The 27,394-nt window shown below is 37.0% G+C and overlaps 1 protein-coding gene across 1 annotated transcript in view; it reads left to right on the top strand.

Moving 5' to 3' along the window:
• The window catches only part of GBE1 (1,4-alpha-glucan branching enzyme 1), a 301,333-nt gene that overhangs the window by 138,077 nt on the left and 135,862 nt on the right, over window positions 1-27,394 (top strand). Inside the window, exons 4-7 of the mRNA XM_058661769.1 lie at window positions 19,023-19,148; window positions 20,262-20,397; window positions 22,605-22,695; window positions 25,209-25,418. Of these exons, the coding sequence (XP_058517752.1) occupies window positions 19,023-19,148; window positions 20,262-20,397; window positions 22,605-22,695; window positions 25,209-25,418 (563 nt within the window). The remainder of the gene's footprint in view (window positions 1-19,022; window positions 19,149-20,261; window positions 20,398-22,604; window positions 22,696-25,208; window positions 25,419-27,394) is intronic.

Here is a 27,394-nt window from a genome sequence, read left to right as displayed (position 1 = left end):
TTCAAACCTGCAGTGACCTGCCTAAAGCCAGGAACTCCACGTTTGGCAGCACATGGGGTTACATAGTGACAAGTGGTTTACTTATATTGAAAAGCAATTTTCACTAAACACAAACTAATATTATTTAAAATATTAAGAGTACAGAGTTAAAGAAAAGAACATGAATGAAAGGAATTTATTAAAGCATATAACATAGGTTCTTTATTAAAGCTTATAATTGATCATGCATTCATTACCACCACCTTCACCGAGTGCTGATTCAATTGTTTTTTGTTCTTTTATTAATGGGCAATGAAAGGGATCAGGGCAGCTCAGCCAGTCTACAAACAGAGGGCCTTTACAAGAAACTTCCTTTTATCTTTATAAGCTTTTCTTTTCCTAAATATGAGTGCCAAAATAAGGTAGAAGTTTTTATAAACTGTTTTCTTTACCTAAATATAACTGCCAGTGTAAGGTTGAGATTTGAAGCCATTTTTTGGGGGGTTCACATTTGTTTCCTTTAGAAGATACCCCATATACTTTCTGCTTTCCGTGGTGAGAAACCAAAATATGTCATTTTATGTGTTGTAACAGTTTGAGGCACATGGTAAACAAACTCTTTGTACCTCCGTGATTGCCATCTGTTCCAAGATTTTATCATGCCATTTCTTAAGCAAAATATTACTTATATTAGGGCAAACTTCAGGACAAAGGTGGACACATAACAGGATGTTTGGATCAGTTTGAGGTGTTATAGTAGTTACAGGAATCATTTCACATTAGCAGAAAAACAACAATAACACCCTCAAGAGAATTCTATAGAACATCAGAGAGGTGATTGAGTCTCCATGCAATGGGGTGAGGCAGCAATGAGGTGCCCGGAGACATTCTGCCGGGCCTTGCCACGCAGCCAGAAACTCCTCGTAGCCTTGTTAACCGAGGAGTGGTGCTCATCACACACCTATGCCATCCAACCCAACTGCATGGCTCCCCACACTATGTATCCACAATATTCACTTCTTTCTACATGATAAGCATGAAACTTTGTTTATATACTGTAGATTTTAAGATATAGGCTTTGAAATTCAATGCAGATGAAAAAAAAAGCATTTCCCTGCACAAAACACCTTTCTATGATTATTTCTCATGAAAATGCTAATTTCAACTGTGTATATAATTATGGAAATAGAAATGATGAATGCTGTGAACTAATTAATCATTATTCATGGCATGTCAGTTGTTATCTTTGAGTTTTCCTCTCATGTTATTTATAGGGACAGTGGTATTTTATCAGATTAAGCATCAGTCAATATTTTTATTCCATCAAAAACATAAAACCTCTGAAATCTTTCCCTTATGTATTTATTTCTTCCTTTCAGATTTTACATAGGCACATCAAGAGCGCATCAATGTGGGTGAAAAGAGTAAGAAAACATGATTTGAATTCCTACAAATCTCTAGTGTGAGGAAGGATTGTCAGAGTATGGTTTGACTTATGTGGAGCCAGTATGTACTGTGGCTTTAAAATCCACAATATGCATTTAATTTCTAAGAATATCTTATTAAAAACAAAATCATTCAATTTTAGTAATAGTATTTGAAGTAACTGATAATGTTTCTCAAAAATGATTAATGCTGTACAAATTGTTAATGTATAGTCTAGAAATTATTGCAGTTTCTAACTAATGAAACAGAATTTTAGGGTAAGATCAGAAAGTTTAATAAGTTCACCATATACTATTGTTAGTATCTTTCCCTATATGGTGAAGATTGTGAGTGATGTAGTAAGCTCAGGACATTTTTGACTATGCTCAGGACCACAAATGAGCACATTTCAGAGTCAGCACTGATGCCTTCAGTGACTTGAGTTTAACAAGCTTACAGGATGAGTTAAGCATTTATTAATTGAGAATAATATTTTGTTAGGAAGATCAGGATATCAGGAATTAAAAATGATCACAAAATATTGAAATACTACATTAAAATTCAAAATAATGATCAAAATAATTTTGTTGCAAAAACAATTTTGAGTATCTACAAAAGTATTGTTAATGTTTTATAAAGCATATTATTTTTTGTCTTGTGTTAAAAGGATGTTAGTATTTTATTTTGTCTTTTGCTTTCTTTATGTTACATTATCATTAAAGGCACTAGACTGAAGGTGACAATCTAATCAGAGACAACGGGTAAGGTGAAGAGAGTGCTTTGAAATAGGGATCAGAGTGGGTGGCATTGTAGCACAAGTTAAGCTGCCATCTGTGACACTGGCATTCCAATTGCCAATGGGTTCTGTCCTAAACTTCCTCAAGTTAAAACTTTATTTCTCAATCATTATAATATTCATTTTTGCCCATCCAGTATTATTTAATAGGCTGATTAATTCCCTGAGTCCTCATTGAAAATTGCCTGTTGGACTGATTGTTTAAACACTCAGTTACAGGTCACTGAACCTTGTCACAAGAGTATTTGTTTTGCCTCACATGGGAAGTAGGTGAATTATCCCTGATGTGCATTATCAACGTGAGGTACCATTGGCTCTTTTTATTCACTAATTTCCCAGCTTCTCCAGAGAAGTCATACCTGAGGGACAGAGCTCAAGGCAGCCAACTTGTGCCTTTGCTTTATCTGTACTTGCAGTGGGAACACTTTTGTTTGATTTAAATCTACCTGAACTAGGCAGGACTACAGTACGATACTTAAATGATCTATGGTGAAGACTTCTTATTTACCACCACTTTGGACTATAACCATTTCCACTTACAGTACATGAGTTCATTGTTGAAGGATTCCTGCAATTTCTGACTCTCTTTTTTTAAAAAAATTTTTTTTAAGTTGGAAAAAATTCAGTTGACTAGAAATCATTCAAAATTAACTTCTAGAGTGATATGTTACATGTAGATATGGCCCAATTTATCATTGTTACATCACTTTCTAACTTGGTGGGTACTTTATTTCCTATTAAAGTTCATAAAATAGTTTTTGTTTCCCTTAGTACCATCTCTGACCGTCAAAATACAGGTCTTCTGTGGAAAAAAAAAAACATAGGAGTGATAGATTGCAATCTGTACTATGCAATCTTATTTGTAAAAAAATACTCTGGAAATATTTTTCTTATTAACTATTTAGTAGTCGTTAAGTGTAATCGTGGAAAATTTTATTTCAGTGTGTACTAAATTTGTCATTTTGTGTTTTCTCACCTTAGAATTTTTAAAATTGTGTATTATCTGAAATTTCTCTAGATTTCTTTAGGGGTTATTTTTTACATTCACATTTTATGTCTTCATTGCAACAGCACTTAGAATGACTGTTTTGAAATCATATCATGTTTTGCAGATAATTCAGTTTAGTACCAGATAGCCTTTTTATAATTGTACTTAATAAAATATGCTAATAAGAGCTTCAGAATATTTTATGATAGTATCTCCCCTATCCTATCACTTGCAAAAATACTTCTTAGATATTGTTATTGGCATTATACCAGAGAGTAACTCTGTTTACTTAATAGAATTCTAGCCTTCACTGCACATGGATGCATCTCTTTGAAGCACACTTTCTCAGTAATGAAAACTCACTGATTTTTTCCCGTTTTCATAGCCTTTTTTTGGTTATTACTATATTGATTTTTCAATGTCTTGGACGTTTAAATCCTTTATTTTTATATCATAGGTAATTCATTTGTTTTCTAGTCTAAGACACCTAATCAATCTTTACCCGATTACAGCGTACCAGCATTGTTCCTTTTCTTTTCACTTAGGGGTAGTTATTTTCTATGTCATTTTCAATGCCTGCTTCCCAAATCTCACCTAATCCCCTTGGATTTTGTCATTTTATACTGACCTCACTTTATATGGTTTTTGTTCAAGTAATGTACTTGAAATGAAGCAAACAGTTTATCAGTTTTACTTAGCTGTTTCTTTATTTCTTTAAAGATCTGCTTCAATGAAAGGCAGAGATTCAAAAAATATTACAGTTGTAATACTTCTTAACTAGGCCAGAATACTGGGGAACTAGGGTGTAAAACTTGGGGGCTAATAGACCTTTTATAGGAATAGAAGCATCTGTTTGTCTCTCTACATCTTTCACAGTAAGGACTTGCTTTTAGAAATACTGGTTTTCTTTTGTTTGCTTTTGACAAAATTCCAGCTTCTGGCTTGCCATGTCTTACAATAATGTGTATGTATATCTCTGTAATTCTGTTATCAATGTTATATCTGGGACAAAATAGCTAAGGACATTGTGACTCAAGAGCTGCCTTTTTTGTTCTGTATATTTATGACCTTTTGACTGTTGGCCCATGGACCTACCAGTACACACAAGATCTGGCATAGGGAGAGGTTCTGATGGAGGAGCTTGGGAAACTCTTCTGTCGGGATGTAGTCTCTACAGGTGAGCGCAAGAACCGCAACAGGGAGTAACCCAGACCAGGCCAGACGAAGTTACCCACCGGAATATATATGGCATAGGTGGGGGGCAGACCAGGCTGAACCGTTCACATCACCTGCTGGCGAATCCAAGCACCAGAATAGAGTGTGGGTCAGGCCAGGTTCGGTCGCCACACAAACCAGTGCACATTAAGGAATGTCAAGGTGGGGTGAGCTGTACCAGATGTTGTTGCAGTGCCCAAACAGCCCACAGTGAGATACAGTGAGAGCACAGTGAGATCCAGGGGAGAAGGAGGCAAAGCTGGCAGGGGAAATGGCGGCTACCCTGATGGACAACCACTCCTGCTGGAAAACGTGAGTTGGGATGGGGGCAGACCAGACCAGGCAGGGCTACAACACCTGTGGGCCTCATGTGAACTAGAAAGGGAAGGGCCAGGTTGGGCTGACTGCTCTGACTGATGCAAGCAAAAATTAGAGTGGGTGAGGGTTGGTTGGGCTTTGCTGCAGCATCAGCTGGCAGAGGGTGGCACTGGGAGCTTTATCTGTCAAGTTAAACTCCAGAACCACCTGGAGAGTGCATAATCCAGGAGTGGGAATGGCCTAGTAGGGAGATAGTGGGCATCTCCCTCTTGGGTTACCATTCCCACTGGAGAGCACGAAAACCAGGACAGTGGCAGGGGTGGCTAGACAGAAAGGCACCCGCCAGTATTTGTGTGGGGGCTGGGTAATAGGTTGGTTGGATTGAACTAGGCTTCAATCCCCATTGACATGTGCAAGAGCTAAATGGGATATGGGACAGACTGAACAAGTCTGCAGTACATACTGGCATGCATGAGTGTCCAGGTAGGGGCCTTGGTGGGGGTTATGGGGAGTTGCCCCAACTAGGCTGCATCTCTCACTGGTTTGCGTGAGGACCGAGTATGAAGTGGGTAGAATCAGTCTGGACTACAGCACCCGTTGGTTCACGTGGAAGACAGGACTGGAAACAGAACTGACCCAGCAGTTGCAACGACCAACATGTGCATAAGCTAATTGGGGCGATGGACTGTGCTGGACCCTGTACTGGCAAGCACACACAAGAATCAGGTCTGGGATCACCACAGATGAAGTTTCTTTGGAGATCCCTCCAACTGAACTGTTGATCTCAGAACCCCAACCATGAAGAGACTGTCTGCCAGTGGATTCTGAATAGGTTTCGTCGCAATTGGAATAGCAAGATTGGCAGCAATCCAGAACTGATGAACTATCAAAACTGCTTGAGCAGGACCCTTGGAGCGCACCTCACATCGGGGACCAGGGATGGGAGTGAGGCTGTGGGGGTTGCTTCTTTGTTTCCTGACTCCAGATACAGGAAAAAATGATATTAGTGTAGAAACAATGGTATTACCCACCTTCCTGTAACCCTTGACCCCTTGTACCCTAATCAACTAAGTAAGATTATTAAAAAAAAAGAAAAACAAATAATAAGATACAGTGAAAATTCATCAATACATAATTTTTTAAACAATCAACTTATTCATATCTCTTTTTATTTAAGCTACTAGCAGAGATAGTATGATTTCAAGGGGTTTAATCTGTCACCTCTTTCAGTTCCTGAACATTGTAAATATAAATTGTATCACAATGATGTATGTGGCTTTTTAAAAGTTATTTAATTGAAATTATGAGCTACATTATGGAAAGGGTAAAGATCTCTGAAATATGGAAACAGCAGTAGTCAAATAATATAAGTCAAAAATTGGATAATTTCTGGATGATAGTTATTTATTCACTTGTTACTTATAGCAAGGTCAGATTAGAAACATTATTTATGGCCTATACAGTCTGAATATAACCTTAATTTATGTAACATTATCAATTAACTATAGGCAGTTTTATCCAGGCAGCAGTCGTTTAAATATATTAAGGTCTGCCATTAGAAAATACTTTTCTAATGTAATTATATCTTTGTTTTCCTACTAATGCATATGTAACTTCAAAGGCTATAATGAAATATCTTTTAATATCAGAGAGTGTTTTTAGTTCTTTTTCTAATTACAAATTCATTGGGCTGTTCTTCTAGTCTCGTCTGTTAAATGAAATAAATATACCAAATATTTGGTTTAAAAAGGAACCCCTTAAATTTTCCAAATGCTGAATTCAAAATCTTTTTACATCATGAAGGAGTGGTGTTTTATTTCATTTCTAGTAAGGACGATGTGGGGAGAAAGCTACCCAGAGAAGTGTCTCTTGTAAATTCACTTCTTTGAAAGCTCCTGGATCCATTCTGGAACTCAGTAGTTATTATTCTGAACTGTCCAAAAGTCTCTTATTCAGATCACTGAAATGCATTGCAATACATTTGACTGCTTTTGGGGAGTAATAAATGAATGAGTTAAAAGGTATTAATTTGGCTTCTTAGCTGTCATTTAACTCTTTCCAGCGCGAACAACATAATTAAACTTGAGCACATCCTATGTTCTAAGAAACCAGAATATGTCCATTTTAGCTTTAAATAAGAAATTGCTCACTTAGTCTTTCTCTGCCACAAGTTTGGAGGGCAGAAGCTGGAAATCAGTATCACCATACTAAAATCCAGGTGTTGTCAGACCACAGTCCTCCTGGAGACTCCTGCGGAGATTCTTCCCGGACATTTGGATTTTCTGGTGGCTGCCGAGTTTCTTTGGTGCATGTGATTCCAATCCCTCTGTGTCTTTGGTCTCGCTGCCTTCTCTTCTGTGTGTAGATCTCCCTCTGCTTCCTCTTTATTAGGTGTACATGATCGTCTTCCTGGTAATCCTGCAGTCTTCAGAGCCTTACGTCAGTCACATCCGTCGATATATCCCTTTTGCTCTCTGATCACGCATTCTAGCTGAGTTGGATGTGATTTTTTAGCAGGTCAGGTTCAACCTCCCACAGGGAAATGAGATTCTTTCTTATATAATCTTAATAAATGTTAAATTAATCCAGCAGGAGAAACCTTCTGAACTGTGAATAAAACATAAAAATAGTCTTCTGTTTTGAAAACAAGGAAAATATTAGAATGTTAGTTGAATTAAAGTAAGATTTAACAACTACATCTTGAATTATATTAAGCTATTTAAAGTTTTAGTTATGACAAGTCTCATGCATTTTAAAATAATGTTTATGCTGAATTATTTAGAAATAAGACATATTTCTTTCTGTTGGATTTGGGTCATTGAGGCAATTATCAGAATCTCCCTCTAATAGCACTTAAAATCCTACTCAGTTATAAAATTTTGATTTTATTTTATGGTAACTTTTTTATCCTATGTCTAAATTTTAAGAATAAATTACAGTGTGTATGCATGTGAATGTCTCTTTCATAATATGTGTGTGTGTGTGTGTGGGGGGGGTTTGTTTGTGCATAAATACATAGCTCTCCATGTTGGTGAGTTCTGTGTTTAGATTCTGCCAACTGCAGACTAAAAATATTTGAAGAAAAGTGTGTATGAAACATGTACAGATTTTTCTTATTATTTCCTGCTTTTTAATAAATATTGCAATTACTAACAAAGCATTGGCACTGTAATATTTATTACGTGTGGTCTAGAGATGATTTAGAGTGTACAATAGGGTTATATGCAAATGGTTCACAATATTTTGGCATGGACCCTCTCCCACCTTGTACAAATAATAAAAACAACAATAATTATAATATAACCTCAGTCTAATTGAAGTTGAGAGCAAACAGGCATTCCTGTAGAATAATTTGAGTGATGGCTTGGACAAAAGCAGGACTCTCTGGCTTCAGAGATCTGTGGACAAGTGACATGACACTCTTACTATCATCTTTCCCTGGTACAAAACTCTCTGCCACTCTTTACATTAAAGCTTTCACCCTAATTGAATTCTGGTGCAACCTGAATGCAAGAGATGTCTTGTATGCTTGCCTCACTTTGAAAATGAATGACCCTTCCCCAAACTTCATGCACCACTGAATGGATGTACATGTCCCTACAAGTAAGCTCCATAAAACTACAATTCATTGCTTCTCAGGCATTGTTTGTGGTCTGGATACTGTGTAGAAAGAAAGTTACATCAATTTTTTGCTTACAGCTGAAAGTTTTGTCTCTGTGTTTCTTTTATATTCTTTTTTTAAAGATGTATTCATTTTTATTTAAAACACAGTGGTAAAAGAGACAAGCACAGATCTTCCATCCATTTGTTCACCCTTAACTGCCTGCAATGATCAGCACTGACAGTCCACAGTCAGGAGCCATAAAGAACTTATGGGTTTCCTACGAGGCTGCAGAGGGCCATAAACTCGTGGGTTGTCTCCGCTTCTTTCCCAGTGTATTAGTAGGTACGTGGATCAGAAGTGGAGCAGGCTTGACTTGAACCAGCACCTATATGTGATGATGGTGCCACAAGCAGAGGCTTACCACACTATGCCATGGCTCTGGCCACTTACCTGTGTGTTTCTGAGGGCAAATATCCCGACACCAACCTCCTTTTTTGTTTCTTTCCTTTCTTCATTACAATTTTATATAAAGGACTTGAATGTTTCCAGATGGTATCTCAGTGGGGATAACTTGGAACCAATCCTTCGTAGATACCAACAGATGACAGTATATACTTCAGTCATGTTGTGAATGCATGTAAACACTCATTTACACATACAATAGTGATGTATAGCACTGTGCAATATGGCTGAACTTCATGGAAGAGTCAAGATATGTCTTATTCTTTTTTGGTCAATAGCCACTGCTCAATGAATGGCCTCATCACCCTCATGTTTCTTGCATAGCTTCCAGAGACTTGGCATAATTGGGATACTACAATGTTAAGAACTGTTAAGATGGCCTATAATATGTGGCAATTCTATCATCTGATTGACATACTATACCTGTTTGTAAAATATCTTGTATTTGTGCATGCCTGTATTAAGATATGTTGTATGACTTGACATGTATACTTACATATGTGTGTGAGTGTGTGTGTATAGTTAATGTATACTTTAATGAAGTTCCATAAAGGTGAAAGTAGAAGGAGGTGTCACTGTTTCATACAGAATAAATAGCTCTTCATACTCCACCCAGTAACTGATTTGATCAATATTTTTTTCACTGTCTCTAAGTAATATATTCTTTTTAAAAAAAACACTTATTTTGCTTCTTTGGTTCTGATCAAGTTTTTTTCTTTCTGACTTCAACATATTTCTGGGTAGCTTTTCCAAGGCTAGATTAGTGTTGGCATATTCTAATTTTTTTTTACTGTGGAAATATTTTATTTCATTTTCAAATACAAATGAGAGCTTTGTTGGATGTATTTTCCTGGATTGACAGTTTTTTTTTGGTTTTAGGATGTGAAAAATGTTACCCCATTCCCTTTTTTCTTGGAGCGTCTGTTCTGAGAAGTTGATTGATTTCTCTCCTTTGCATTATCTGATTGTGTTTTCATGCTTGTTCAGTATTTTTTCTTTATGTTCAGTTGAGGAGTACTTGACAATGATGTGTCTGGGTGAAGGTCTTTTTAAATCAGACATGTTTGGGCTTCTCTGCCTTTCCTGTATTAGCCTTCCCGTAAAGTTTCCAATGTTTGGGAAGTTCTCTTTTATAATTTCATTTAATACCTCCTACAACCCTCTCTTCTCTTTCCATGTCTTCAGGAATTCCTATAATTCTGATATTTGATGTTTTGATGATATCATTCATTTACTGGATAGATTTTTGGCTTTATTCAGGTTCTCTTCTATATGTTCAATTAATCGCATGTTCTCAAATTGATTATCTTCCAATTCTGATATTCTTTCTTCTGCAGTATTCATTTGATTGTTTAGACTTCCTAATGTGTTCTTTTCTATTTTTTTATTTTCATTTTATTTTTTATTGCATTTCATTTTATGATATCGTTTCATAATGAGGTTCCCCCAATCTCTCCCTGTACCCTCCCCCTTCCATGGTGGATTACTCCATCTTGTTGCATTATTACAGTTCAACTCCAGTCATGCTTCTTTCATTGCAGGCATGTACCATGCATAGAGTCCAGCATCTTATTGTCCAGATCAATTCAACCGTTTCTTGGGGAGACCATCTCTGGTCTAAAAGCAGAGCTGGCAGAATATCGTTCTTCCTAATATTTTCTTTAGCTAAAGTATTTCAGTTTGGACCTGTTTTTTATCAGTTTTATCTCTGTGGTGAGATATTTCTTAAAATTGCTTGAGTTCTTGACATAGTTTCTCATTGTCTCTGAAGAGTTTTATGATGTTTTTCTTTATTATTAATTACATTGCATTTTGTGACACAGTTTTGTTTATTAATTATTTTGCATTATGTGACAGTTTCATAGGCTCTGGGAATCCCCCCACCCTTCCCCCTCCCCCTCCCCTCCCCTCCCCCCTGGTGGATTCCTCCACCTTGATGCAGTATTACAGTTCAAAATCAATCAAGATTCTTTCCTTGCAAACGTATACCAAGCATAGAGTCCAGCTACTTATTGTCCAGATGGGTTGAACAGTTTCTTGGGGAGACCATGTCTGGTCCGAAGTTAGAGCTGGTAGAATATCATCCCAGTCAATTAAGAGTCCCAATATAACATCAACAGCAATTTGCAACATTATGGAATTGACATGGTTTTGAGTAACCAGTATGTTAAAAAAAAAAAAAAAAGCAAGTTCTTAACCACAACCTATGATTAGCTCATTGACATCTCAATTTTAGTTTATATACAGGACCGGCTGCTATATACCTTAAAATGGCTATAAGGTACCATTCAGCTGTCTCGTGTCTATTTCATTTTAGTATTTAGCCATTCGTTGTGTTGAAGTATAATTTTGCTGATCTTGGCAGATTTTGGGATAATCTAGACTGGCTTGTAACTCTAACAAGACATTTGTCGACAATTAAGGTGCAGAACATTTTTTTGTGGGGGGGAGGTTGTGCAGGAAAATCCTCAACACCATGGTGAGGGGTGACCAATCTTTGTGTCCCACCCAGCGAGGCATGAGCCAATCCACACCAGCTCTTTCCTGTCAGATTCCAAGCTCTACTTTTTTGTTGTTTGTCTATTTATTTTAGGTTTTTTTAGTTTGTATGATTGTTTGCTATGAGAGGTTTTCGGAGCGATCCCGATGGTCATTGCGAGGGAGGACGGGGGTCCAGAGGTGGAGCCAGGCTCGGACCAGAGAAAGCTCTCCTCCCTGGTCTCGAAGGACGTTTATTGTTCTTCTGTGTCTGCGGACCGCTCAGGGCTTCTGGTTGTCTTTCCGATGACGTTGGTTTCTGCACAGTAGTGTTTGGACTTCTTCCATCCCCTGTGGAAGCTCCGGTTGGGGGTGGTGACCTCAGAGTACTCGGCCTCCGAGGGCATCCATTTCCCTGTGGCCTCCTTGGTGTGACACAGTTTTATAGGTACTGGGATTCCCCTCACCCCTCCCCAAACTCTCCCCCTATGGTGGATTCCTCCACGTTGTTGTATTACCACAGTTCAAGTTCAGTTGAGATTCTTTCATTGCAAACATATACCAAGCATAGAGTCCAGCATCTGACTGTGCAGATAAGTTCAACGGCTTGTTGGGGAGACGTTCTCTGGTCTGAAGGTAGAGCTGACAGAGCATCATCCCGATCAATTAAAAGCCCCAACATAACATTAGCAACAATTTATAACGTTATGGAGTTAATTGACATAGCATTGAGTAACCAATATGCTAAAAAAAATGCAAGTTCTTAACCACATCCTGTGACTTCTTCATTGATATTTCAATTTTAGTTTATATACAGCTGGGTTCTATATACCTTAAAATGGCTATAGGTTACTATTCACCTGTCTTGTGTCTGCTTTCATTATAGTATTTAGCTTGTTTTATGGTGTTTTTTGTATTGCTCCTTCTGGGAGATCTTCAGTATCTTTATCCTGCAGCTCTTAGAGTGGTATGTCCTTTTGTTCATTTTTGAGGGACTTACTGGTTTCCTCATTTTTGATGCTTCCTCTTTTTCTGTTACCCTTCCCCATGGCCTTTCAGATCTGTGGGCATTCTCATTCCTGTTGGTAATGTATGTGCTCCTGCGGGCCTTCAGTCTCAGGTGTTTTGCTGGAATTTTCTGGGGTGTATTATATCTCTGAGACTACTGAGACACAGTGACACCACTGTGCACCTTTTTGGGGAGGGTTCCTCTTTGACCTCCCTTCTTCAGGATGGATTGGGCAGGTGCACACTGAAAGCCACTGCTGGGGCAAGCAGTGGATTTGGCAGTTGTGCACAGATAGTGGCTTTGGGCGGCCAAGGATCCGCACTCTCCTGCTATTTGGCTTCTGGAATCGACTCTGCCCCACCCAGGGAACATGTCTCTCGCTCTTGCAAGGTCAGAGTATGTCTCCAGGGCATTCAGGGCATAGGCCCTTTGAGTGTGACAGACTCAGTTCTCACTGCCCGCATCCCTCTCCACACACCAGCTGGTGCACACACCAGCTGGTCCTCCCCAATGGCTCATTTCTCAATGACATGCCCTCTTCAGTCATATGATCCCAGGTTGAGTATTTCTGGGTTTCTCCTTGTGCTTCCTTTCCTTCATCAGTGTTTTATCCTATGGGTGTCTTTGCCTCCCACTCTCTCATTGGGGAGGCTTCTGCCTGGAGACTCTATGTACTGATTTGAAACTCATCAGGTCATTGTCTGTGGCTTGGGGTGCTTGGTCTATGGTTACCCTCCTGGGCTGCCAGCTGCAATACTGAGCATTTTCAGCAACTCTTCCTCACTTGCATGCCACCAGCCTCCCTGCAGTGGATTCCAGGGAGCCTCGGTCACCTTGCCTGGCAGTTGTCCTCTTCTAGTTCTCTACTCCATTGGATTCTGTTCAAAAGCTTTCTACAGTCTCAGCTATGCTTTCCTCCCATGGTCAGCAATCTTTTGTTTCTCCTATATTGTTTTTTTTGAAGGAAAAGGTGCCCCGTTTGTATGAGGAGACTTTGTTTGTAAGATTTGGGAAGTCTGAATTATATTATTGTGTAGCTGTGCCTTTTTGTGAGCCACATATTCAGCCATGAGGCCATTCAGTGCTGTCTCTTAGAAAATGCTAACATTTCTAGCCAGCTGAGTATATCCACTTTATTTATATAAAATTGCTGACCACCCGAGGAGTATCTTATCTTGGTAATTTTCTAATACACGGAACTATATTATTTTGTGAGAATCTTTCAAAAATATATTTGTAGCATGAATGGATTCTTATGCACACACACACTCATTCTCACATACACACATATATACAATTTTCAGATATTCACCACTTATGAAAATTTCTTATTTTGCATTTTGGAGTTTTAAAGTAATGTTTGAAGTAAGTTTATTTTTCTCAAACAGTTCATTGAGTTAATTTGACTTTTGTATTAGGATTGTATTGTAATTCACATATTTCCTTGATATTGCCTTTTTATGGTTACCTTCTATAAATCAAACAGATAATCAGGATGATCTAAAGGATATGTTAAAGGATTGAAAATAGAAACTTTGTGAATCCTACAGTTTTGCAAAATATCAGTTTTATGTAGAAAAAATTATCATTGGAAAAGGAATCCAGTAATCAATATTTTTTCAGGTTTATTTTATAATACTATGTCAATGTTAAATATTTAGGGTCTATAAAACTCTACCACCTGCAAAGCAAGGCTGTATTGATATGTGTGTGAAAACATCATTTATGCCCTTATAATGCTTACAAAACTTAGGTTTTCATTTTCGATACCCTGAAAGCAAAGCATAGTGAAAATAAAGGACAGTATTCCTGGAAAACAAAAGTTATTAATAATGGATAAATATATTTGATTGCATATGTATGTAAAATGAAAAATAATCGGGAAGCAATTTTGTTTTTGCCTCCCTTGGTATTTTTAAAGGTAATGTTTTAACAAACATGCACTGACCAGTCATTTGGGTTTGCCTGGTTCTTTGAGTCCAACTGTAACTATTTTTATGAAACAAACTTCTTTAACTATAATTGCAGAATCACTAGAATAATTTTTAGGGACTGTGGATGTTTGTGGCCAAAGTATTTTTCGAAAAATTGGTGCTGTTTTACTCACATTAGTTTTGTATGAGATTTTCCATTTGATGGTATTAGTGACTTCTCCTAGCTGCTGAATTCATCATCACTGAAAACTTAACGAAGCTGGTTCTCTTCAACTTGCTTTGTGGTATGATATGAAGTTGGGGCCAATACTGTGGTATAACACATCTGATTTCCTTCTGTGGGAGTTAACCTGTTACCCTTTTGTGGATTCTGGAGGGATCAGGCAAGATTCATGTCAGAGACAAGTGATTTTTCTTACTCACAGCACAGTAAGCATATTTGCACTGATTCCCCTTGTCTTCCAAGGGGAAGAATTCCAACTATTTCCACAGAGATGGATAGTATTGGCTCAGATGGATGCTGAGAACAAAAATGGCATTTTCTCATTCCTTAAAATCAGAGCATTCACTTTTTTTAAATTTTTATATATATTTTTATTAATATTTAGCATTATGTGACAGTTTCATAGGCTCTGGGAATCCCCCCACCCCTCCCCCTCCCCCTCCCCCTCCCCCCTGGTGGATTCCTCCACCTTGATGCAGCATTACAGTTCAAATTCAATCAAGATTCTTTCCTTGCAAACATATACTAAGCATGGAGTCCAGCTACTTATTGTCCAGATGGGTTGAACAGTTTCTTGGGGAGACCATTTCTGGTCCGAAGTTAGAGCTGGTATAATATCATCCCAGTCAATTAAGAGTCCCAATATAACATCAACAGCAATTTGCAATATTATGGAATTGACATGGTTTTGAGTAACCAGTATGTTAAAACAAACAAACAAACAAACAAAAAAAAAAACCCAAAAAACAAGTCCTAACCACAACCTATGATTAGCTCATTGACATCTCAATTTTAGTTTATATACAGGACCGGACCGGCTGCTATATACCTTGAAAAGGCTATAGGGTACCATTCAGCTGTCTCGTGTCTATTTCATTTTAGTATTTAGCCATTTGTTGTGTTGATGTATAATTTTGTTGATCTTGGCAGATTTTGGGATAATCTAAACTGGCTTGTAACTCTAACAAGATATTTGTCAACATTTAAGGTGCAGGGCCCGGTGGCATGGCCTAGCGGCTAAAGTCCTCGCCTTGAAAGCCCCGGGATCCCATATGGGCGCCGGTTCTAATCCCGGCTGCTCCACTTCCCATCCAGCTCCCTGCTTGTGGCCTGGGAAAGCAGTGGAGGACGGCCCAATGCATTGGGACACTGCACCCGCGTGGGAGACCTGGAAGAGGTTCCAGGTTCCCGGCTTCGGATCGGCGTGCACTGGCCCGTTGCGGCTCACTTGGGGAGTGAATCATCGGACGGAAGATCTTCCTCTCTGTCTCTCCTCCTCTGTGTATATCTGGCTGTAATAAAATGAATAAAATCTTTAAAAAAAAAAAATTTAAGGTGCAGAACATTTTTTTTGGGGGGGGAGTGCAGGAAAATCCTCAACACCATGGTGAGGGGTGACTAATCTTTGTGTCCCACCCAGCAAGGCATGAGCCAATCCACGCCAGCTCTTTCCTGTCAGATTCCAGGCTCTACTTTCTGTTGTTTGTCTATTTATTTTAGTTTTTTTTTTTTTTTTTTTTAGTTTGTATGATTGTTTGTTTGCTGTGAGGGGTTTTCGAAGCGATCCTGATGGTCACTGCGAGGGAGGGCGGGGGTCCAGAGGTGGAATACTCAAACAACTGAAAATCAGCATACCATATGATCCAGCAATAGCACTCCTAGGGATATATCCAAAAGATCTCCTACACAAGAAACCAACATGCACGCCTATGTTCATAGCAGCACAATCTACAATCGCAAAAACCTGGAAGCAGCCAAAATGCCCATCAATAGAATACTGGATAAGAAAGCTATGGTTCATCTACTCTATGGAATACTACTCAGCTATTAAAAAAAACGAAATGCAGTTCTTTGTGGACAAGTGGGCCCGACTGGAATCCATCATGCTAAGAGAAATGAACCAATCCCAAAAGGTTAAATACCACATGTTCGCCTTAATCTGAGATGAAAAGATGACAACTTGAAAGATAGTACCTGTATATTGTAATATTAGTGCAATCTCTAACAACCTGTATCCAATGCAATAAGATAACGCAATATAATCTATAAACCAACAATTAATGTCAGAATATTTAAGATCTACATCATAAAACTGTAAAACCTACTATACCCTCAATACGCTATGTTAACCTGTAATGGGGAGGGAGTGCAGGGAAATCTTTCAGGACCATAAAAAGAGTGAGAAAAAAAGTACAATATAGCCTATCAAGGTCAAATCTGGTAATTCATAGACAACAGACTCAAAGCGGCACTAAACAACAATAAAACTACTATACCAATGCATGAGGGGGGAATCGGGTGCGATCCTGACAACCTCTTACCAGGAGGTCATGTGCGTGGAGCAGGGAGGCACTCCAGAGTGGAGCAGGTGGTAAGGAGGAAGCTTGGATCCCAACCACGAAGACTCCCAGACCTTCACCACAAACTACTAATACGAGCAACAAGGACTATACCCCAACTGCCAAGGAGGCCACAGGGAATTGGATGACCTCGGAGGCCGAGTACTCTGAGGTCACCCACCCCCAACCGGAGCTTCCGCAGGTGATGGAAGAAGTCCAAACACTACCGCGCAGAAACCAATGTCATCGGAAAGACAACCAGAAGCCCTGAGCGGTCCGCAGACACAGAAGAACAATAAATGTCCTTCGGGACCAGGGAGGAGAGCTTTCTCTGGTCAGAGCATTCACTTTTTGGGAGCATACGTTGAGTGAGCCTGCTAAGAATCTTTAGGGATACAGTATTTCATTCTTCTGGGTTGCTGGCTACAAATACAGCCTTCAAAATTAGTGACCTGTCTCCCCCATCCCCCCAGTTTGGGCCTGGTGCTGTGGAAGTGTAGGCTAAGCTTCAGTCTGTGATGCTGGCAGGTTCATGTCATGGCTGTTTCAGTTCCAATCTAGTTCCCTGCTTACTGCCTGAGAAAGTAGCAGAGGATAACTGAAGTCCTTAGGAACCTGCACCAATGTGGGAAACTTGGAAGAAGCTGCTGGCTCCTAGCTTCAGATCAATTCAGCTCTAGGCATTGTGGCCTCTTAGAAAATGGCCATCGGAAAGAAGACCTCTCCCCACCCTCCCTATAAGTCCTGCTTTCAAATAAAAATAAAAACTTTTTTTTTAAAATGAGAAGTCTTACACAAATACAAATAAAAATTCCCCCTTTAACAGTAGTTGGGGGGCCCGGCGGTGTGGCTTAGCAGCTTAAGTCCTCGCCTTGAATGCGCCCCGGGATCCCATATGGGCGCCGGTTCTAATCCCGGCAGCTGCACTTCCCATCCAGCTCCCTGCTTGTGGCCTGGGAAAGCAGTTGAGGACAGCCCAATGCTTTGGGACCCTGCACCCATGTGGGAGACCTGGAAGAGGTTCCTGGTCCCGGGATCGGCGCGCACCGGCCCGTTGCAGCTCACTTGGGGAGTGAATCATCGGACGGAAGATCTTCCTCTCTGTCTCTCCTCTCTGTATATCTGACTTTGTAATGAAATAAATCTTTAAAAAAAAAAAAAAAACAGTAGTTGGGGACAAACAAATGATGTGTGTGTGGCAGAAACCCATGGACAAGCTCTTCATTCCCACATTATCATTCACTAACCCCTGAAGGCATTTGTATGTACAACAAGATAAATGAATTAGTGTTTCAGTGGATGTGAGAATTAATTCAGCATGAAGTAGATTCCTCATGTTCTTTATTTAATATGTTATATATTCTCTGCTAGCAGACACTTTCAAAAGTGATTATTGGCTCATGATCCACCTACAAGTGACTGTAGCGCCATTTGCAAAAACAAAGAAAGGATGGATGGGTAGATTAGACAAAATGTATCCATTGAAACAGATTTATAGTGTTTTATTTCTTTATAACCCACTCTGGGCTAAAGAGTAAGCATAGCATTTTCTGGAAACATTTTACTCTTTTGTATTATGCTAGAAAGACACACAACTTAAAAGACATATCTTTAGGAATAAAATACCCCTTGAGTAATTTTTCCTATCTATGTATGCTTTTATGAAAATGAAGAGAATATTTGGCCATGATTAGTTTAATATTTTTTAAGACAAATTATTGGAAAGGTATGTAAAAGTCATCAAAAGGCAATGGAAAATATTTGTATGAATATTCATAAATGTAAATGTACTGCTAATCAAGTTATTTTTATGTTTGTATTTCTGACAATGTTATCATTAATGATTGGAAGAAAGGGAGATAGTGTGATATAGTCCACTTATCTTTTTTTTAAAGGTAGGATTACTTTCTTTTTTGATTGTTGATTGACTTATGACAGCCATTTTCAGCTCAAACTCTTATAATTATCTACAGTATGCTTAATAAGCCATTCTAGCATTTGGTTTGCCAAGATGCGAATTGCCAATCATAAAACATCCCAATGAAGTGACTTTGAGGATTATATAATAATAGTAGGTGAAGAACCTGATAGCGACAGAATTTGTACTTCAGGCTCTCACCTTCTGGACAATATTCCCCATGCTTACAACGGTTTTTCCTTTCATATTGGTACAGTGCTTATAATCTGGTATGCATCACTAATTTAGAATTTTGAAGGAAGCTTAAAGTCATGCCATCCAATTTTCATTTTAGGTAGTTATTACCAGTAAAAGTGGAGAGATCTTATATCGCATTTCACCATGGGCAAAGTATGTGACTCGTGAAGGTGGTAACGTAAACTACGATTGGATACACTGGGATCCAGAATACCCATATAAGGTAAGGACAATAATTTCTTAATTCTTGTTCCTATCTTTCTAGGAAAAATCATGCTTTATAAAATTTATGTTACTATTCAATGTTTCTCTTTAATCTGTTTTAAAATTTTACATAATTGTATACCTCTTATACATTTATCAGAGTAAATCATTTGTAGCTGTAAAAATTGAGTTTTTGCTTTATCCCATGATTTGAGGCTATGGAAAAAAATAATATCAAATGTTTATAAACTCATCTCTATGGAATACTATTTTTCAACAGCATTAATTGATTTGTCATTCTTCAGTGATATCTATTTCCTACTGGCATGGGTTTAAAGCAGTATGAATGTCTTATATAATGAAATTGAAATGACTGTCTTGTATTTGTATTTACTAGGATATTTCTTAGTTTGCATTGTTTATAAAAAAATATATCTATTTGAAAGGCAGAGTGAGATACAAAAAAGACAGAAAGAGAAACAGAGATTTTCCATCTACCAGTTCACTTCCCACATGGCCACAGCAGCCAGGAATGGTTCAGACTGAAGTTGAAGCCAGGGTCTCCATCCTGGCCTCTAACATTGATGACAGGACTTAGGGGTCCAAGTACTTGGGTCATCATCTGCTGTCTCTAGACTCATTAGCCCGGAGCTGGCTCAGAAGAGGAGTCACCTGGACTCAAGGTAACATTCTGATACTGGCGGCTGGTGGTGCGAGCAGTGACTTAAGACACTGTACCATATAACTACCATTTAGCTGATATTTTTGTTAAGAGGTATATTAATTTTGAATCCATTTTTTGTTCTTTATTGAGCCTTGTTATTAAATACTTTTCATTTGTTTAATCATGCATGCTATACAAAGTTATTTTCTAGAAGGTTTAGAGTTAAACTTTCATATCCAAATGATAAGCTATTAGCCATTAAATGATTTTTCCTTTAAAATATGTCCAGTAGCAAAATCCTAAAAAGGATTTCTTTTGTCCCAAATGAAACTTTATTGAGTGGAGGAAATGACTCTATATTGAAAGGAATTTCAGCATGTTTAAATTTATTCACCATTTCCTTTAACATGCTTGATCAGGTAACATTATATTTGAATTAAATCATACATGTAACTTTATATTCTCTAGTTTAAGCATTCCAGACCAAAGAAGCCAAGAAGTCTAAGGATTTATGAGTCTCATGTGGGAATTTCTTCCCACGAAGGAAAAATAGCTTCTTATAAACATTTTACATGCAATGTACTACCAAGAATCAAAAACCTTGGTAAGTAATAACTGTGATTTTTATTTAGATAAAATTTTAATTAATCTGTTCTCTTATTAGAAAAGCTAATTACAAGTGTCTCTTTTTTGTGTTAAGAGATTAAATGCATAATAGAAATGCATTTTATTTTAGGCTTCTCAAATTACCCTGTAATAGTGATAGCATAGAGAAGAGAAATGGAATAAGATAGAGCAGAGAAATTCAAGATATTATTCCAATTTCAATTTTAAGTGAAATGGTAGCTTCTAAAATTGTAGATAAATATATGCAAGCATAATTACTTTTCTGCTGGAGAGAACCCTATATCATTGTAAATGGTCATTGATTATAGTGCGTTCATTTTAGTCTGTTAAGGGAAAACGTTTTATATTTGTAAGGCGCCTGGAGCTTATTTTCTGTCAGAGCCATTGTATGTAACCCCTTATGGATGGCTTAGTTAATAAACAATTTCAGAACATCTTCTGTGTGAAGCACATCGTGGCAGACATTTCTATATTTTCCTGTAATGATGCAGGTCTTGCCTTGTGGGGAAAACTATGAGAATGAACAAGGCATAGCTAAGTTGTTGATTTAGTATGCCCTAGCTTTATTATGTTTCATTTCCTAGATAGTGTGTTTTTGTAATCTCAAAGGATATTCGTACTGGGTAGGAGGATGTAATACAGTTAAACACACTGCTTTGCTGTTAACATTTTGGCTAGAGAAAAGATCTGCAAGTCATGGTTAAAGTTTTCAGTTATGTAGGAGTCAGTTTTTTGAGATGGTGAAGTCGGGTTAAGGAAAATAAAATTAAACCTATGCAGGATTTAATGTTAATTGTGTGGAATAGGCATCCAATTATTGTATTTGAGATGTCCATTTACATTATGGAGCAAATGGTTTTTGATCTAGTTCTTGCAGAAAATTCAGCAGTAAAAGGACTTTCTTAATTCATCTTTGTGTCTGAGTGACCACTTGAGCACATGGAACATGAATGTTATTTATGGAAGACTGATGCAAAAAATTGTGTGTTACAAGTAAAAATTGGTACTTGATTATGAAAAGAATATTTGTTACAAGGTAGAGAAATGAGCTATCAGCTTTATTTTATAAGATATAATTGACTTATTTGGTTAAGTGGGAGTTTAAGTACACATTTGTACCAGGTATGATAGAGTTATTAGTTTGTACACATTTTACCATGAAAGAGACAATCAAAATCACTTCAGAAGATTAGGTGAGCATTTAGAAGTTTATGCTCTTTTTAAAATGTATAAATTCCTAGTTATGAATGTGGTTTCTGAATTGTTTTAGTATTAATCATATACTGAATTTTGTACACGAGAAGCTGTTAGATATCAACCAGAAAGAACGTGAGAAACTTACCACTTTTTCCGTTATAGGTATAACGATGTATTTAAATAAAATGACCCTGAATATGAGCTGACATTAACATTAAGAAAACTGTAGGACTGATGTTTGAGGACAAAAATCACAGAATTTCCTGTGTTATTAGAGAACATTCTATGTATGAAACTTGCAATGTAATCAAGTCACATTTGAAAATTTAGCTAACTTACGCTTCAAAGAACATCTGATTTTTCATTAGTTGTTTTTTTTCTATGTGTTTTATAATACCTAACGTTTCAGTCACTTCATTTAGTGATAGAACAAAGCATGTTTGTACTGATAAGTCTGGTAGTGTGTGTATGTACACTTGCTATTTTTCAGTAATTTTGTAAGTACAAAATAGGTACATTAATGCTAACTATGTAACTGTCTATGTAACAATTGAGCTTGGTGGTATTTCTTATGATATGGAGTAGAAATTACTAAAACTGTAAAGTATGTATATGTCACATAGTCAGTTACTTTTATTTAGCTTTCAGAATCTTCAATATGAAAATTAAAGTGAAAATGAACTTTAGCATATGCAGATTGTCATCTTTAATATTCTAAAGCCAAATTAAGAGCAAATTTGCATATCATTTATTGCTTGTTAAAATTAAGACATTTCAAATAGCTAGTCAGAGCAGAATTCTAAGAAACTGTCCACTTTTGTTTTACAAGGTCAGACAAGGAAAAGATGTTAGGGCGATAGAACTTTTGAGGATGATTAAAGCTTCTAGATTATATGCAAAGTTCAGTGTCTTTAGAACAAAGGTGCTTTTGTTTGTGACTTTTCCTGAAACATGACTTGAATCTCAGTGTGACCTTTGCTCATCTAGGATACAACTGCATTCAGATGATGGCTATCATGGAGCATGCTTATTACGCCAGCTTTGGTTACCAAATCACAAGCTTCTTTGCAGCTTCAAGGTAAAATCAAAGACTTGTTATCCTTTTAATTTGAAGCACAAAAGACAAAAAAGAATTTTCACACTTCATAGTGTTGGTTTGTAACCTGTTTTACAGCGAGCAGATTAACACATGCTAAACATTCATTTCTACTAAAATGTTTACATCCAGCCCTGCAGGTTGGCTCTGATTTAATGTTTCACCCCTCCCCCCCCGTATGGTTTCTGAGAAAGAATATCCTATGAGTTGCTGAAATTATCATATGCAAGGATCAGTCAGAGAATCATGTGCTGTGGATTCTGTTACTGCTATATCACATCCTTTTCAGAAAAGAGATTGATTGATACGGCAGGGTCACAGGGAGGCCCTTCATAAAACATACTTCAGGAAGACTGGCGTTTGCTTAGGCTCATTTCTAAGTAGTGTGATTGTATGGAAGACACCAAGAGATACTATGCATTTAAGTCCATAAATGACCACCAGTTGAGCACGTCCAACGTTTTATCTGTCCCATTCAATTTATGTCGTGGTGGCCAATAGACATCAGTCCATATTCATATATATTAGTGATTTTTATTTTTTAATTAAAGCTCCTAAGAAAGTGCTGGGATACCAAAGGAGCAGTTATAAACCTGATCGATTTAGGTTCAAATTTATGTTGGAATTCATCTCTGTAACATAATTAAGAGTTCACAGGAAGAAGGAGCTAATTAGGCAAAGGTGGATTATATTGTTAAATCTCTCAATTCACTTACCAGTTTTTCAGTTATCTACATCTATTCTCTTTAAATTTTCTACTTGTGCTCTGGAACAAGTTCCAAAGAAGGTTTTATCTTAACTAAACATGCTTTACTTCCATGTACCTTGGTCTTCTAAGTGTTATTGTCAGACTGCCTCAGTTGCCCATACTGCTCCTACTCTGATCCATGTTGATGTTCTCTAAAAGATAGATTATTTTAATAGCTGTTCAGTTTTCTTGTCTTTCATCCCTTTTCCTACCTTCCGCTTTCTTAGTTAACAGGGTCTGCTTTCTGTACAGTGACCAGAGACATCACTAAATATGTCATTCCGATCAGGTCACTTGTTTGCTTGGAACTGATGATTGTCTATCTCTACCAGAATAAATCAAAAACTTCCCGTGAGCTTCTTAGACCATATTTGAGTTCAGTGTTGGATTATGATTTGGGCTTATCTTGATCATGTGTCATTCTACATCAGCTATACTAGGCGTTTTGCTTTTTTTCAAATGCTCCTAGCTCATTTCTGTTCTATTCTCTTTCAACTTCCATTCCTTATTCTCTGAATATTTATGTCCTTAGCTAGTATTCACCAATTGCCTCTTCTGTTAGACTTGCACTTATGACCTTATTGAAAATAACAAAGTTGTGTTTCATACCTATTGCTTTTCTTCATTTTTCTTTAGAAGATTCATTTTTATTTACATATTTTGCTTTATTGTCTTTAAATCATAATGTAAATTCCTACAAATAGGGATGTTTGTCATGTTCTCACCAGTATCTCCAGAGCAGAGAAATTTTTATGGCTGGTGGGTGAGTCATGAGTATTTTTTCAAGAAATAGTGTAGGGAATTGAAGGGAAGGCAGTTTAAGGACATTCATTTGATGAACACACAATTGAATGAGTGGAAGAATGAGATATGACTGAGTTAAATAAAGAATAAGTAAAAGGTTATATTTCAACGTAACATTTTTACAGGGATGTAAGTTAGTGCCAATGGCTATGATAAAGCTAACAGTCTTCAGCAAACACTGGTATGATTTCAGATGGAGGATGATTTGATCTTATTTACATTTAAAAGATGCCATTTAATAGAAGACAGAAAAAAATAAAAAAAGATTGCACTTACTACTCAGTAGCGTTGGGCACCAGATTTGCTATCTGTCAAACACTGTATGGTTCCATGGAAAACCAGACATTCATAGATCTTGCTACAAGGAAAACATGTTTTAGTAAGGCAGACCAGTGATAGACAATTAGAAAGCTACCGGGATTACTTATAGCCCAAAGTTAGAAGAAGGAAGGTCTTCTGGAGTTATTTTGTTTTCCCATTTCATGAAGAATAGGAGACATTTTTTTTTCTGTTTAGTTGATCACAGCCGTATCATATCACATTTTCTTGGCCTACTTCCTGTAACCCAAGTATTCTAATTTGAGAATAAAGGCTAAAGGCAAGATCTCAACCAAGACACCAAAATCATACAAAGAAATACTATAGGAGCTCCTTAGCCCCATCAATGGGAAACCTGTGAGCAGGGGTGTCCAAGGCTAAAAGTTCCTTAATAACCAAATAGTAAGCAAGTAAATATATCATGCAAATATGGATGTGAAGAGTTAGAGAATTCAAAAAGCTCATGGACAATGCATGCCAGCAAAAATCTATGTATAGAGTTAAAAATTGTTTTCATCCCTATAAAGTTATTTTTAATTTTATTTTTTTTTCCATTGGGAAAAGCAATGAATGCACAGTTGGCGTTAAGTGTGATGTATTCCTTTGTTATGTGCTTTTTTCATAGCCGTTATGGAACACCTGAAGAGTTAAAAGAACTTGTTGATACTGCTCATTCAATGGGGATAATAGTCCTCTTAGATGTGGTACATAGCCATGCTTCAAAGAATTCAGAAGATGGGCTAAATATGTTTGATGGAACTGATTCCTGTTACTTTCATTCTGGACCGAGAGGGACTCACAGCCTTTGGGATAGTAAATTGTTTGCCTATTCCAGGTAGGTGCATAAAATGTAAATGGGTTTTGTTAGTTTAAAATTAAGTTCATTCAATTTCACTAAACTCATTGTGTGTGCTCTCTTTCCAGATCTTTCCATGCTCTTAATTTGATTTTTAAAAATATGTGTGAGGAATTTCACCTTGTTTTTTTCTGTCATATGTATTTATAGTGTGTTGCATTAAATTTTGATTTTATAAATAATGAACTATTTATAATAGGTTGTTATATATTACCTTTTAAAAGTTTTCATGTGGATTATTTCAGTGTAAAATAATTACTTTCTCAGGTTTATTTAAAAATTAAAAAATCACCCTTTAGTAGAAGCTTACACAGTTTTAAAAATAATATCATAATTTGATATACTAATACTAGTACCATGTTTTTAAACATTTGTTACGAATTTTAGAGGCAAATTCAGAGAGAGAAAAGAAAGCTTGGGGTAGAGGATGGGAAGAAGGAGAGAGAGAATGAAAGATCATTCACCTGCTGTTTCACTCCCCCAAAAGCTTACAACAACCAGGACTAGTCTTCCTGAAGACAGGCATCTGACTGCTTGTCCGTCTTCAAACTGAGCCTTATCATTCTGTGAAGACACTTTGTGTCGCCTTTATGCATGCTGGGCTTTTTAAAACTTACTTTTATTTGTTTAGTTGTATGTATTTGAATGGTGGACAGAGGGCCAGAGAAATAGAATGACTGCACTCAGCAGGACTGGGCTAGGCTGAAGCCAGGAGTCTGGAATTGAATGCAGAGCTCCCGTTGAAATGGTGAGAACCCAAGAACTTGAGCTCTCACCTGTTTCCGACCAGATATACTTCAATAGGAAGATGGATAAAAAATAGAGTAGCCTTGATCTGAAACACATACTAACGTTTGAAATGTGTATGTAGATCTCCTAAGTCATGCCTAATGCATATTACTGGTTCAATCCCCCGATGACCATCAATGGCAGGACTAGGACAGTCCAAATCGAGGCCTGCAAAAGCAGAACAGTCAGGGCACAAACTAGTGTCCTATGGGTGCTGGTGTTGCAGAGCAGGGTTCACTAGCTGTGCCACAATGCCAGTCCATATGTCTGTCATTTAATATTTTAGATTTTATAGCAATTAAAAAGGACTGTGATATAAATTCACTAAATATATTATTGAGTAAACCTTATAAAAATTAAAATTACACAAATTCTAACTAGATTCTGTGGTTCAGATTTGGCTAAGTAAAGTTTAACTCAAATAATTATGACTTATGAAAAAACCTTATTTCATGTTAAATTTGTTTGCTTTATAAAGTTGACATATTGAATAGTTATTTTGTGTTCTAAAATAATTCTGTAGAACTACAGAAATTCAGTAAGTGGACAGTGTTTATGTTATAAAATGATTCTTTAATTGAAATATTTGATAGAGTGTATTTCTGTTTCCTGAAACACTAAACTGCATTTAAATTGCTCCAATTTTATATGAAAATGAGATTATGCATAACTGCTTTCAAAAACATTTGTACTGCAGATTGAGACAAACTTAACATTGTTATTAACAGTGGGTTTCTTTTTTATTGACTTAATTATCAAGCCTTCTCAGGAATGCTCTTTGGTAAATAATGTGTAGTATGATTGCCACTTATTTTTGTCACCATTTTGAAAATGTTTTCATATGTTATATTGTCAGTCCTTCGTAAATATAGTTCCAGTAATATGTATTTCATTTATCCTACACATTTTCTATTTAGTAGCTAAAATTTTCCTGGTAATATAGAATTCAGTATTTTCTACAGAATATTAGTAATTTCTACATATTTTTATATAATTAGTTGTGGCATCATTGTACAATATAAAATTCTGATAAGCTAAGATATATAATAAAATTAAAGAATTTATTAATGATATATACTATATTATCTATATTATTTATGTGTGCACACACACACACACACACACATATATATATATCACTAAACTCTTACAGTTTAACTCTTAGA

The sequence above is a fragment of the Ochotona princeps genome, chromosome 3 (genome assembly GCF_030435755.1).
Source record: "Ochotona princeps isolate mOchPri1 chromosome 3, mOchPri1.hap1, whole genome shotgun sequence".
NCBI classification, from domain to species: Eukaryota; Metazoa; Chordata; class Mammalia; order Lagomorpha; family Ochotonidae; genus Ochotona; species Ochotona princeps.
This window is presented reverse-complemented; position numbering and strand designations above follow the sequence as displayed.